Source organism: Chrysemys picta, chromosome 12, assembly GCF_011386835.1.
Source record: "Chrysemys picta bellii isolate R12L10 chromosome 12, ASM1138683v2, whole genome shotgun sequence".
NCBI lineage: Eukaryota > Metazoa > Chordata > Testudines > Emydidae > Chrysemys > Chrysemys picta.
In genome coordinates this window covers 37,106,138-37,119,552 of record NC_088802.1, presented here as the reverse complement: position 1 = coordinate 37,119,552, position 13,415 = coordinate 37,106,138, and the positions used below count along the sequence as shown (strand labels likewise).

Here is a 13,415-nt window from a genome sequence, read left to right as displayed (position 1 = left end):
GTACTTGCCCCAACAAAGCCTTTGATGAATGGTGTCTGCATAGAGAAACTCCCCTGGGCTTGAAATCAATGCATGTTTTGATCTACTGGAAAGACTGGACAATTTGGTCCAGGTACTTTTCTGTTCATTATTAGATTCATGTAACAAACATTAAAAAACCTCAAACCAGCTAACCTTGGAATCTAAACCATGCAACGGTGCCTCTTTACAACTGACAGACTTTCAAAGTGATAAAAGTTTTAGCTAGCCTTGGTGTTTACTCATCAATAATACTTCTCCGGGGGGAATTAATCATTGAAAACCTTTGTCGTTCTCTTTAAGTCTAAAATGGATTAAGTAGCATTATGAGTTAGGGTACACATTTGTAGCCAGTGAGACTGCAGGAATGTGGCTGAACAGAGAACCCGGCCCACGGAGACTACGCAGGGAAAGAAGCATTAATGTGTCACCCGCCCCATTTCTCTATTCACAGCTCTTGTCACTTCAGGGGAGCGTGTTTACGTAGATCATGCCCCCTGCATCTGAGGCCCTAGCCCAGAATGAAACTCTGTGGCTCTTGTTATGGAGGACCTGAGACAGAGCCTCTCTGAAACTCTTCAGCCAGAATTCTAGCTGGACATTTTCCACCATGCAGTTTCCTACCTGGTGTTGTGTGGTGCACCCAGCCAGCCTGAATATGGCCTTTCAGATTTGGGTTCTATCCAAGCAAAGCCCCATTTTACTTCAATAGGTGAACAACATGTGGGTCAAGCCAGAATGCATGCCACTTCCTTAACCTGACAGAACCTCTCCTGCTTTCTAGAGACCATTATAGGAAGTTAACGATTCAGGAAGAAAATAAACCAAGAATACTGAGGCAATGAAAACTACAAACTTTTGCAACAATCGGAAGAGGAGGAACTTGGATTTTAAGCACCTGCATTTTAACATTGCAAACAGGCTTTATAAAATGTTTCCCCCCACCGATTAGGAAGATCAAAAGATCAAAGAAAGCAAGAAACCCATGAATCCTAAACAGTGTAAATCTCATTTAGATATGCCTGCAGCAGTGAACTGGTTTATATATAAAGAGACTGAGGCAGAGGTTAGAAAGAAAAGACATTGCGTTTGAAGAAACATTGGAAGAATATGTTTGTATTAATGATGAAATTACAAAAACCCTTTAAAAACTGAAATCCTTTATTACCAGGTGTTATACTTAACTGAAATTGCTGCTGTAGGCAAGTATTTAAAAGGCATATGCCATGGAGGGAATTAAAGCAAATAATTCTTCATGCTTTTTTAAGGTTTTAAAGAGCAGATTAGACAAACACCTGTCAGGGATGGTCTAGATAATTCTTAGTCCTGCCTCAGTGCAGGGGACTGGACTAGATGACCTATCAAAGTCCTTTCCAGTTCTACATTTCTATGATTCTGTGAAATTTCCATCAAAATCAATGGGAAGATTTCCCCCCCAGACTTCCGTGAGAGTTAGATCAAGCCCGTCAAACTGAAAATTCAGCCTGATCATTCAGATCCTGATTTACAGTCTAGGGCTGGGCACATAAAGATGCAGATAACAGGCCGCACAAGATCTGCAGAGTTCTACAATGCTGCCACTAGTTTCCCCTTTCCCTACTTTCACGTGGAGGTGCGGACCCACACATCTCAGATTGTCGGGGCAGGCCAATGGAACCCAAATGCAGCATTGCATGCTGGGCACCATAGCCACCATAGGCCGCACCTGTGTTAAATACTGGGGCATCTGCAATCAGCTGCAATTTATGCAAATAAGGTGTCAAGTTACCAGCACGGTCAGCCTTGAAAGAGCAACATTCTGGCACCTCTGCAGTACAGCATCAAAAGCATCTAAACAACAAATCAATGCCAACTGAATGCAGCCTCTCTCTGGCTTCCAAAGCACCCCACGGGGCGAAGGGTGGAATTTCCTTTTTGCAGTGTCCTAGGCTGTATTACTAAACCAGTAACAAGATTTGTAGAATGTGGGAAATTGGGGGACCTTTAGATGGTATCACTGCAACAGATGGTGCTGCAACAGGAACATTATTTTATGAACTTCTCCGCAAAGAAAAGAAAGCAACGACCTCAGCAGGAACAAAAATATGCATCTTTCTTCTTGCAGAATCACATAGTTGATGAAATAGAAAGACTAAGAATAATTAGAATCCCCCCCCCAAATAATCTCTAATTATAGGCCTGATCCTGCAGTGTTTACTCGCATGAGGAGACCCCACTGAAGCCAATAGACTTACTCATATGAGTAAGGACTCCTTATCAGAGTCATGCTTGCAGGATCAGGTCCGTCAGTTTACAAACTGTATGAAATCTCTGCATAGCTACTGAATTTCCCTGAAGGCAGATTAGCGCCAAGAGGGCTGGAAACAACTGGGATATCTGGGGTAAGGAAGCTAGTGAGCACAGCAGTAAACTGCAGGAGCCCAATCCTGCAGCCCTTACCCACATGAATAGTCTCACTGATTTACTTTGGGCTCCTTATGTGAGAAAGTGCTATAGGGTTGGCCCCAGGAATGTAACTACAGCTGCAACCTAATCCACTTCCCTTCCATAATAAAGGTACTTAATGAGAATTTGCTAAGATTTATGACCATAACAATCACCTCTTCTCCCCTTACCCCCTTTCAGCATGCAAACCGTTTGGGTTACTCCTATATTCTCAAGGGAAAGAAAAGTGTAATTAGTAGCTAAGAAGTGTTAATGTGTACATGAGAGAGAGATTGGAGAACATTTTTATTCTCAGGTTTTCTTATCACTTGTTCCCTCTTCTGAGCACTTTGGAAAGAAACTAACTACTCCCATATGCCTAATTTCTTATTACGCTTCAAAAGATATGGGGATGAATCCTGGCTCCAGTGAAGTGAATAGGAGTTTTGTCACTGCCTCAATGGAGGCAGGTTTCTACCCAGGGACCAAAGACTCAATACAATTACTCACAAAAGTCCCCCTGAAGGCAGCAGCACTACTGGCCTATGTATGGGATATCTGTGTAAGTAAGAGTTTGCAAGTTCAAAGATAGCACCAGCTACTTATTAAAAATGGAGGTAAATGCATCACTGTTATGCTGGCTTCATGAATGCTTTAAAATGAGCCACTCAGGATATGTCTACGCAGCAGCTGGGAACTGACCAATGTCGACACAACCTCAAGAGTATACGCAGCTATCTCCATAGTGTAGACATACCCTCAGGCTAGCTGTCTGAATATGATCCTGCCCAACCCCCAAGGTACATTCTCGGGTGGTTAGCTCAAGCCGCCACACATGCCATTGCGGCTTGAGCATTAGCTTGAGCAGAGCTAGCTCATGCATGTCTACCCAAGCAGGAAATTACACGGCCCTGCTGCTGTGTAGACGTACCCTCAGTCTTAATTGCAGGAAAATGGGCTTAATCCCCTCCCATGACAGCCAAATGGTGTTTCAAAGCTGATTTGCATGAGACTGGGCCTTGGGACTTTTGCCTACGAAGTCTTTGATGTACAGAGCCAGATTCTCAATACTGCTCAGAACCCACAAACAGGATTGAGTCTTCAAGAGAGCTCCACTCCCATTTAGGCAGCCAGACGTGAGGCCACGCTTCTGAAAGAGCTCCCAGCTCAGCACTGAAAGCCTGGTTGTAAGGGTCACAGTGGGAGTTATTGGCTGCAGAGCACTTAAAAACATCGGACTGCTTATTCTGGTGCCTAAATGGGAACTGGGCTCTTTTGAAAACCTGGCCCTGTCACAGACCTCCTCCTGTTCAAAACGACGAGTTATACTAAATGACTAGAAATGAAAGGAACTCTGTATATTTTCAGCCTCCCCACAGGCAAGAAATCAAAGATGATATTTATTTGAAAATAGCTGAACAAAACAAAACAAAACCCCTTTGGTTTATCCCCAAAAAATTAACCACCCAAAATAAGTTTGGGTCCCACAGGGTGCTGGGTATGTGGAATCGATGTTGCTTTTTTAATCTTCCCCCATGTGTACACACTAGATGGCGCTCTACATCGCGTAGTGAAGAGAGGTTAAAAAAGCTAGTTCCCAAGCAATGTCAAATTGTGCATACGTAAGACACAAGGCTATGGAGCGGATTGTGATAGAAGGGATTTGTCTCTCAGCTTTCTCTGAAGACTTGTCTATTCACTCTCTTCAACTAGTCAGCCTTTGCCCTAATCAAGACATTCCACACAGACAGTATTGTGAACTGGGGGCCAAGTTAACCAGCATACTCCGGCGATGCAAAGCAGCCATAAATCTGGTTTTACTCGACAGTCAGAGCAGGTTTATGGCTGCTTTGTATCTTAAGAGTAGCTCAAAGCAGCTGGAACATACAGGTGAATCTACCCCTTTAAAGGACATGGAGCCCTGCATCATGTGCGAGGTAATCCCCTTTGCACAGCTCTCCTGCCCCAACCCCGTGCCCGCAGGTTCACTGCCAGAGAACGCTCCACAGCTACAGAAGCATGTGTAGGGTTTTCCTCATAGTGAAGGTGTTTTGCCCACAGATAAATATCACACTAACCTGATGGTACCTTTGTAACAGGAACTCCAATTACCAGATTACCTATTTTAGGTATGTCTATGACCCCAGCCCCACCACCACAGTATCTGAGCACCTCACAATCTTTGTGTGTTTATCCTCACAATACCCCAGTGAGGGAGGGCAGGCCTATTATCCCCATAGTACAGGTGGGAAACTGAGGCATGGAGCAGCTAAGCGACTTGCCCAAGGTCAAACAGGAAGTCCGTGGCAGAGCAGGGAACTGCACCTGGTCCCCTGAGACCAGGCGAGCACCTGAACCACTGAACCACACTTCCCCTCTCTGACTCCATTCATCATCTTATGCTGTATTCGATGACCCAGCTTCTATTGCCCACTTGTCAAATTTTCAAACAAGCTCCTTTGTGCTGTCCCCCAGCCTGAGGGTCAAGCTAGGGAGGAACTCCCTTTAAATGGCCACAGAGCGACCTTACTAACTTCCTTCAGACATCTCCTCAAAACTCTCCTTTGCCATGAGGCCTACATAAATCTCCACAAGTTAGGCAGCTGGTGTGCTCAGACCACTGCCCATCACACTGGCCAACACTGTCTCACTGCACTCCCCCGTCTGTCTGACTGGTTGTTTCTTGTCTTGTATTGTAAGCTCTTTGGGGCAGGGACCGTTTTTTGTTCTGTTTGTACAGCACCGCGCACGATGGGTCTATGACTGGGCTTTGTAGGCCCTACTGCAATACAAATACATAATTCAGGACTCCCATTCTCTCCCACTGTCTTCCCTACACAGCCTAAGCTCACTATAAGCAGGTTGCAAAATCACTTCTACAATCTGCAGGCAACGCTGTCATCAATTCAAGTGTGTTTGGGGGAAGCAGAGTTCATAGAACGTGGCGCCTCTCCCCAAAACATTTAAAGTTGTGGCTTCACGTAAACGAGCTTTCCTGAACTCCAGCCTCCCCAACACAAACTATCTCTTGGAACAGAAAAAACGGCTAAAAGATAATGACTCCGTCCTTGAACACAAGGATTGGAAAGCTTAAATCCGCTTTAACGGCCAAACTTCCGACAACGAGCACACACACGGGGGGGGGGGGGGGGTATAAACCAGGAATTAAAAAAACCAAAAGAATCAAGATCAAGCGAATGCCCGAATATAATTATCTAACCGCAGAGAATACAAACAACATAAAGGCTCGCAGTTCCAGTATCGTGGGGGACACATCAACATCTAGAAACCAAAGACTCTGTCAGCCAAGCTGCGTGACGAAGGGGAAAAATCTCACTTACCCTGAGGAAATTTGTACGGTACATAAAGTCTCCCCTACCAGGCATAGCGATATGACTGAGGACGGTTGTGTCTCACAATTGCTAAAGCACCTCCCCTTAGAGAGAAGAGGGCTTTTGGTGTTTACATCAAGTAGTTTGCTCTGCAGTACTTTACTCATGATGGTTGGGCCATCTGGGCTGCTCACAGTTCTCATTCATTGCGCTAGTTCTTTTTAAAACATTCCCCCCTGTGCTAGTTCTTTTTAAAACATTCCCACTCTACCCAAAATGCATACTCTCCTCTGGTCACTCGCCGAGTGGCAAATGACTCCCACTCCGCTCCTCTGAACTTTGCTGTCCAGATGAGCTCTGGCCATACGACCTCGCAATAGCGGCTGACCTCCAGAGACCCGGAGGCTCCGATTTCATTTCAGACTCTTTGTATGAATCGAGGCTTGAGGCACAGGGGTTGGGAAACTCACTGCACAAGAAGGTCCTTTACAGCTGCTCCCAGCTGCTATGAACTTGCTTTTCCTGCCATTCTTTTCAGGAACTGAACAACTCCCGGCTCACTTTGACCCTCAAGCATTACTGGTTGCCTTGAAAAAAAACCAAGAGGATATTGATACAAGGACACGGAACTTCCTAGGTCTAGAGGCATCAGGGTGGAAACTCCCAGCCTGACAGAGAAACCTTGAGTAATCTTTCATCTCTTGCAGAACGCTGTAGCCTAATGACATTAGCTCAGCTTTTCTCTAGTGCAAGTGGCAGCACCATTACAAAGGCAGGGAGATTAAAACATGAAATAAACGTTCCCTGTGTGACTGACAGCATAATGACATTCCGACAGGCGACTGAAACGGTGCACAGCTAACAAAGGATCAGAGAGAAACAGCGAGGCTCACAATACCATCAACAAACGCGTATTTTTCTTTCAGACATTTCTTACTCGATTGCATTATCCCCATATACTTTAAGTTTTCCCGAGGCTGTTTACAGTCATGTGCTGGGTAGAGGGGATGGTAGCTCAGCTCTATTAATACACAGGTTCACCTGCTATTGAACTCTGTCAACTCAATGGACTTGTTCAGGACCAGAGCAGAGATTTCTGTGTTTTAAAGTCAATGAGACCATTGTGGGCTGTTTCCCCTCCTTCCTTCCCTTATGAACTAAGTACTCGCAAAACTGAAATGGAGAAAGCTGTTGTAGGCACTGAACTTCCCTTGATATTCAAACCACATGCAAATGCACATGTAGGTGTCACACCAACCAAATACAATCACAGAGATTGTTTTTAAATAAACCTCACTGTAGGCGAGCTGCCTTTTAAACAGACGCAATGCAGTCTAAGAGGAGAGGTGATTATTCCACTTGATTTAACATACAGCATTTTAGATCGGTTTCATTTATTGTCTGGAACCACAGTAGGTGTTGAGACTTTCACTTATTAGCACAGAGCTCTGCTACAAGTTATTTGCCTTAGGAGTCTGCTATCCTACAGGCATTACAATTTAATTCATCAGTTAAAAAAATAATCTGATCTTGCTGTACTTCTGGTATCAGCCTCTCCAAACACTTACGTCCCTATTAAAAGGATCTCACAATAACATGCAACAGCTACTATAGCTCGTCTTTTATTCCAAATAGATGTTCTCCCTTTATCTCCTCTGTGGTCAACATTGCTTCTCTCTTCTCAGCCTGTGAGGGGCACTCTTGTGACAATATACAGTCTAATTTGAATGATCTCTCAAGAATCCAAACACATCAACTTCATGAAACATGTAAAATCCACTGATCCCCTCTCTTCCCTTAAGTCTGCTATTTAGCTGCTGCTGTCAATAAACATCTATGAATATTAGCAGCTAACGGCTTTTCCATTTCAGTGTAAAGATCCTGGTCCTTTTTGTTACTTTTTAGATAAAGCACTCAGTGCCCATGGAGATTCCCTAAGGCCACCGAAAGTGAACTAAAATGTTTATATCCTGAAATGATGCTGTTTAGTCTGCCTGCTTGAAAATAAAAATAAATCTGAAACCTAAGATGGTGATTCCAAAGACAAGCAATCAAGAGATACTAGCAAACATCTGGCGATATTCCCAGTATTCACATGCGTTTGTCATGATCTTTGAGTAGAACTGAAGATTTTTTAAAATAATGTTTTTAAACAGAGCCATTTAACTGATTACTGACTTTTTGATCCTGCAGCTCTGACATACCTGGAACTGCACATGTTAGTAAGGATTACTCACATGAGTAACAGTTGCAGGATTGGGTCCCTAGTAATGAATAGCCCCATACAAAGAACTCACTGTACTTCAATCTCCACAGAGCTAATAGCAAAACAGTGAAACTCAACACATCAAACAGCAAACAAACTAAAGCAATTAATGTAAACACTCCAGTATCAAATGGTAAAACATTGCGACTACATGAAGAGCCTGAAGGGGAACTACTCACATGGGCAAGAGCTACCAGATCAAGCCCAAACTTTTTGAAAATTAAACCCCAGACACTAAGAAATATATTGTGCAATAATGTATGTCACTGACATATGGTCTGATTCTGTATTCCTTGCTCAGGCAAGATTTCCAGGATTGGGCCAACCCACAGTGTCATCTCCTCTGCAACGAATCAAGGAATCCATTGTCAAAGGAACAGATTTCCTGAATTACCAACCATAAATAATGGCAGACCCTCTCCCAAAGCCATGTGTTTATTTTTCAAAGTCAAGAGTTGATTAAAGTTCTTGAGGTTTTCAGATTTGTTTTTAATATTTCCTTTCTGATATAGGGTCAGTGCATGGAAAATTGGATAAGCACACACTAAAAATATCATTCTGTAGGTAGCTTCAGCCCTCCCAAAAGGAAATCTTTATTCTCAGAAAAAAAAAAACACACACACCCTGCAATCTGAGAAAATAAGGTGCATTCTATCCAGTGCAATATATGGAAGCACAGTGGTCTCTTCCCTTTGCAAAAATATATTGCACAAACGCTTGGGCTAGACTCTGACTTTCTGTATGATGATACTGCTGATTTCAGTATAGTCATCACAATCTTAACCAAATACCACCCTCCACTAAAACATCAGTAAGAGTTAAATGACAATTAGATACAAGTTTTAGAGTGACTTCAAGTGCCTTCTTTTTTGCTTGTTTGCCGGATGCAAAATCCCAATATTTCTATTGTGCAAAAGGAGGACAACCTATTCTTAGATCCAACAAGTCGTTTTCATATGAACTGGCCAGAGGACACAACTTTATTAACTTTAAATTACTACGACACATCAGGGAAAAAAATCTAACTAATAACACTAGGAGTATTGCCCTATGGCTTTAATTTCTGTTTTCACATTGTCAAGAGCTCACACTTACTTTCTTTTCCTGCAAATGAAAAATTAATTACTTAAAAAAAAAAACTAACATAAAACAAAGACCTTAACAACATTTGCTTTCTTTCCTGACTTTGTTCATGGCTATTTATGGATAATTACTACCACTGACATTTTTATTATTATCAGATTGCCCAAAATTATGAGTGAAATTTATAACTTTCCTCATACTTAAATGGAGGAAATATATTTTAAAGACTAGATTCTTAGAGGTTGTTTATTTGCTTGATTTTGTAATACCTGATAACATATTTATTTCCACACTGTCAGTTGCTTACTTTAAAATACAATCTTATCTCATTTTCACAGGGATTACTACCTGATTTTACAAATACAACAGCAAATTTAAGGGAATTCTGAGGCTTTCCTCCACATGATATTTTTCCTTCTTAAAAAGAAAGATGAGCCAGGCAGTTTACAAAAAACAAAAATTGAACAAAAGCAGGGCTCTGAAGTGTATTGCTAAGTTTTCATCTACTTTCATCCACAAGCAGTTTAGTTTTCCCACAACACATTTTTTAAAAACAAAAAGTTCAGTTTTCTTGCAACAAGTCTTGTTTTTTTAAGATCATCTAAAGAAATGTTCGTATCAGGATGGTGTCTAAAATTATCAGCCAAATTTCCACTGAAAATAGTGATTTAGGCCCTGATTCTGTAAACTTGCTCAATTTTACACATTTGAGCAATCCCATCATGTGTGTGTGTGTGAAGTTAAGTACATGGAAGTTACAAACACACACAAAATCAAGTGAAATGCTGAGTTAAATCTTTTAGTTCATCAAAGCAGAAAAACACAACTGAAAGCCTTGAGCCAGACTTTCAAAATATAGTTTGTTATCGACTTAGGCCTGGTCTACACTACAGAGCTAGGTCAATGTAAGGCAGCTTACATCAACCTAACCCTGTAAGCATCTACACTAAAATGTAGCTCTCTCTGATGTAACTCACCCACTATACCAACTTAATAACTCCACTGCTGCGAGGGGCTTAGCATTTATGGGTACATCTACACTACAGCGGGGAGTCGATTTAAGATACGCAAATTCAGCTACGTGAATAGCGTAGCTGAATTCGACGTATTGCAGCCGACTTATCCCGTTGTGAGGACGGCAGCAAAATCGACTTCTGCGGCTTTTTGTCGGTGGCGCTTACTACCACCTCCGCTGGTGGAGTTAGAGCGCCGATTCGGGGATCGATTGTCGCGTCCCGATGGGACGCGATAAATCGATCCCCGAGAGGTCGATTTCTACCCGCCGATTCAGGCGGGTAGTATAGACCAGACCCAAGTTGATGTAATTAGGCCAACACAGTGTCAGTGTAGACTGCTGATGCCTTTCAGAAACTGCCCCACAATGCCCCACTCTGGCAGTTAAATCGGGGCAAGAGCTCCTGGTGAGGACACACACTGATGACACAGGGAGCGTAGTGTGGACATGTAAAACTGATTCAATTACTGCAGTGGCTGTACCTGGACATAACTTAGGTCAACTTAGTTTTGTAGTATAGACTTGCCCTTAGCCTTCAAAATATACCTTAAAAACACCCAACAATTCCTAAACATCCTGACATCATACTTCCCTTCCTTAATAAGAAGGAGGGGGTATGAATGCCTATTGCTTTTTTATTTGTTTTAATCACTAAAGAAGCCTTAGGAAGAAAACGAGCCAGTCACTAAATGAATCACATGCTATAGGTGGTTGAAAACTTTGGAGCCCATTTCAAGAGCTGATTGTCCCTGAGAGGAACCCTCCTTATAAAATGACTTTTGCTCTGGCCTCCCCACACGCTGGGCTCCCCCTGCGCTGACGGGGTTAGGATGAGTACTGTTCCCCTCTTCTCTCCCCCACCCTGTTTCCCCTTCACTGATGCAACTGTGGACAAATGAGACATTGCTGATCATGTTCCATGACCTGATCCTGGCAGACATTTGGGAAGGGATGTGGGGAAGGGTATGGAGGTTGGACAGGCAGAGGAAACTTTGAGGATCAGGGCTGGGAAGGGCTTTGGGAATCAGGGCTGGAAGGAGCACTATGGGGCTGAGGAGTGTCTTTGTGGATCAGGGCTGGAGTGGGAATTATAGGGAGCCTTCAAGGATCAGGGCTGGTGGGCTACAGGTGTCTGGGGATCAGGGCTGGGGGGCTGGAGAGGGCTATAGGGATCAGGGTGAGGGGTTGTCTTGGATCAGGGCTATGGGGGGTATGAGGATCGGGGCTATGGGGATCAAGGGCTGGGAGGGGCTATGGGGGCCTTTGAGGGTCAGGGATCAGGGCTATGGGGGGTCTTTTGGGATTAGGGCTGGAGTGTGTTTGGGGCTAGGGGCTATGAGGATCAGGGCTGGGGGCTCTGAGGGGTCTTTGGGGATCAGAGCTGGGGGCTCTGAGGGGTCTTTGGGGATCAGAGCTATGGGGAGGGGGTCTTTAGGGATCAGGGAGGGAGCAGGAAACCTTTAACTCCCCCTCCCAGCCCCGGACGAGCCGCGGGGGCAGCGGCTCTCGCCCCCGTCCCGTACCTGTACCAGCCGAAGCCCCGCTCGTAGCCGCGGTCGAAGAAGTGGGGCTCGGCCCCCGCGGCCCGCACGTCGGGGTGCACCCGCAGGAACTCCAGCAGCGCACGCGTGCCGCCCTTCTTCACGCCCACGATGATGGCCTGCGGCAGCCGCTTGCTGCCCTCGCCCAGCAGCAGGGCCAGCGTGCCCGGGGGCTCCCCGCCGCCGCCCGACCCCGCGCCTCGGCCGGGCGCGTCGGGCCGCCGCCGCTGCTGCTTCGGCCGCTTCCTCCGGGCCGCCGGCGGCCAGCTGGCCAGCGAGGGGGACCCCGGCTCCAGCCGCCCGCCGCCGCCCGCCGCCTGCTCCGGGGCGGCCGCCAGCAGGGGCCCGGGCAAGCTGGGGCAGCGCTCGGCCAGGCAGTAGAAGACGTAGAGGGACATGAGCAGGGACATGAGCATAAGCAGGAACTTCTTGAAGACGCTGCGGGGCAGAGGCTCGGGGCAGGCGGCGGGGGCAGGCGGCCCGTTCCCTGCCATGCTAGCCCGAGGCATCTGCCCGGCCCCCCGGCCATGCTAGGCGGCCCCCCAGCCAGGTGCCATGCCCCCCGCCCCCGGAGTCAGCAGCGAGCGGGGGGGCGCAGGGCTGCCCCGGGCCGCATTGTCACTGCCCTGGAATTGGGAGGGGGCTCGGGTTGTGTCCCCCCCCCCCCCCCCCCGGTCTCTTAAGGGTGATGCTTCAGGGGGGCATCATCCGCAGGCGGCTCCTGCCGAGCCCCGCAGGAGGGGAAGCCCCGACGCGAACAGATCCCGTCTCCCAGCCAAGGGCGAGTCGCTAACGGAGTCCCTGAGCTCAGGTCCCGGTCCTACCTATCGCCGGCCCCCGCCCGGCCAGTCTCCTGGCGGGGGGTGGGGGGATGTCACAGTCTGCACGACTGAGGCCGCTGCTCGCCACAGCCCCACCACCCCCTGTGCACCCCCGGCAGGGAGAATCGCTGCGAACCAACGGGACAGAGCCACTCCAGGCTCCCGGCTTCGCCTCCCTCCTCCGGCTGCAGCCTCTGGCTCCGCTCTCTTGCCACCTGGGCTGACGAGACCTGCCTAGGGGGGCTGGGGAGCGCTCCGGGGCTGCTGTCACCGCCCCTCTCGCCTCCAGCTGCTGCCACACGTGGAGCTGGAGCAAAACTTCTCCAAAGGCAGCGAGCGGGACGCGCCCCTGAGCGAGGGGAATGCGGAGCGCAGAGCCGGGGCTGGACTCTGGAGGCGGGACGAGGGGGGCGGTCGTGCAGCTCTTGCTGGTGACCCAATGGAGTGAGAGGGGCGTGGGCTGCGCTGAATACCCCACCCCCCTTCCCCGAGTCGCAGGAGCCACTGGTACGTTGAACGCCGTGTTTATATCAGCCTCCAACTAGAGGTGGATTTTGTGGCCAAAGGTTCATCTCATTGAGTCTATTGTCACAATCTCAGGCAGATTTAAGGGAAAAACAATTTGTAATTCACCCTAAATGTTTGATAGCTACTTCTTCTTCACCAAACACGTTTTAAACAGAGCAAGCACAGAAGTCGCTTCTTTTTATGGAAGAAGCCCTATTAGGATTATAACTAGGGATGAAACGAAGTCGGGTTCTAGAGAAACGTAATAGGGGTCTGTCGAAATTATTCTAAAACCCTATGGGATTTAATAATGAATGTTCTACTTTCTATTGAATGTTTAAGGAATCCTATAGGATGTATTAATAGAGAATTGTATTCCTGCTCCAGCATTCTATAGGATGGTTTTAA

At 46.5% G+C, this 13,415-nt stretch overlaps 1 protein-coding gene across 1 annotated transcript in view; it reads right to left on the bottom strand.

Annotated features, from left to right (window-relative positions):
* HS3ST3A1 (heparan sulfate-glucosamine 3-sulfotransferase 3A1) overlaps window positions 1–12,924 on the bottom strand; it is an 87,352-nt gene extending 74,428 nt beyond the window's left edge. Inside the window, exon 1 of the mRNA XM_065563360.1 lies at window positions 11,662–12,924. Coding sequence (XP_065419432.1) covers window positions 11,662–12,188 — 527 coding nt within the window. The 5' untranslated portion in view covers window positions 12,189–12,924. The remainder of the gene's footprint in view (window positions 1–11,661) is intronic.
* Between the last annotated feature and the right edge of the window lie 491 nt (window positions 12,925–13,415).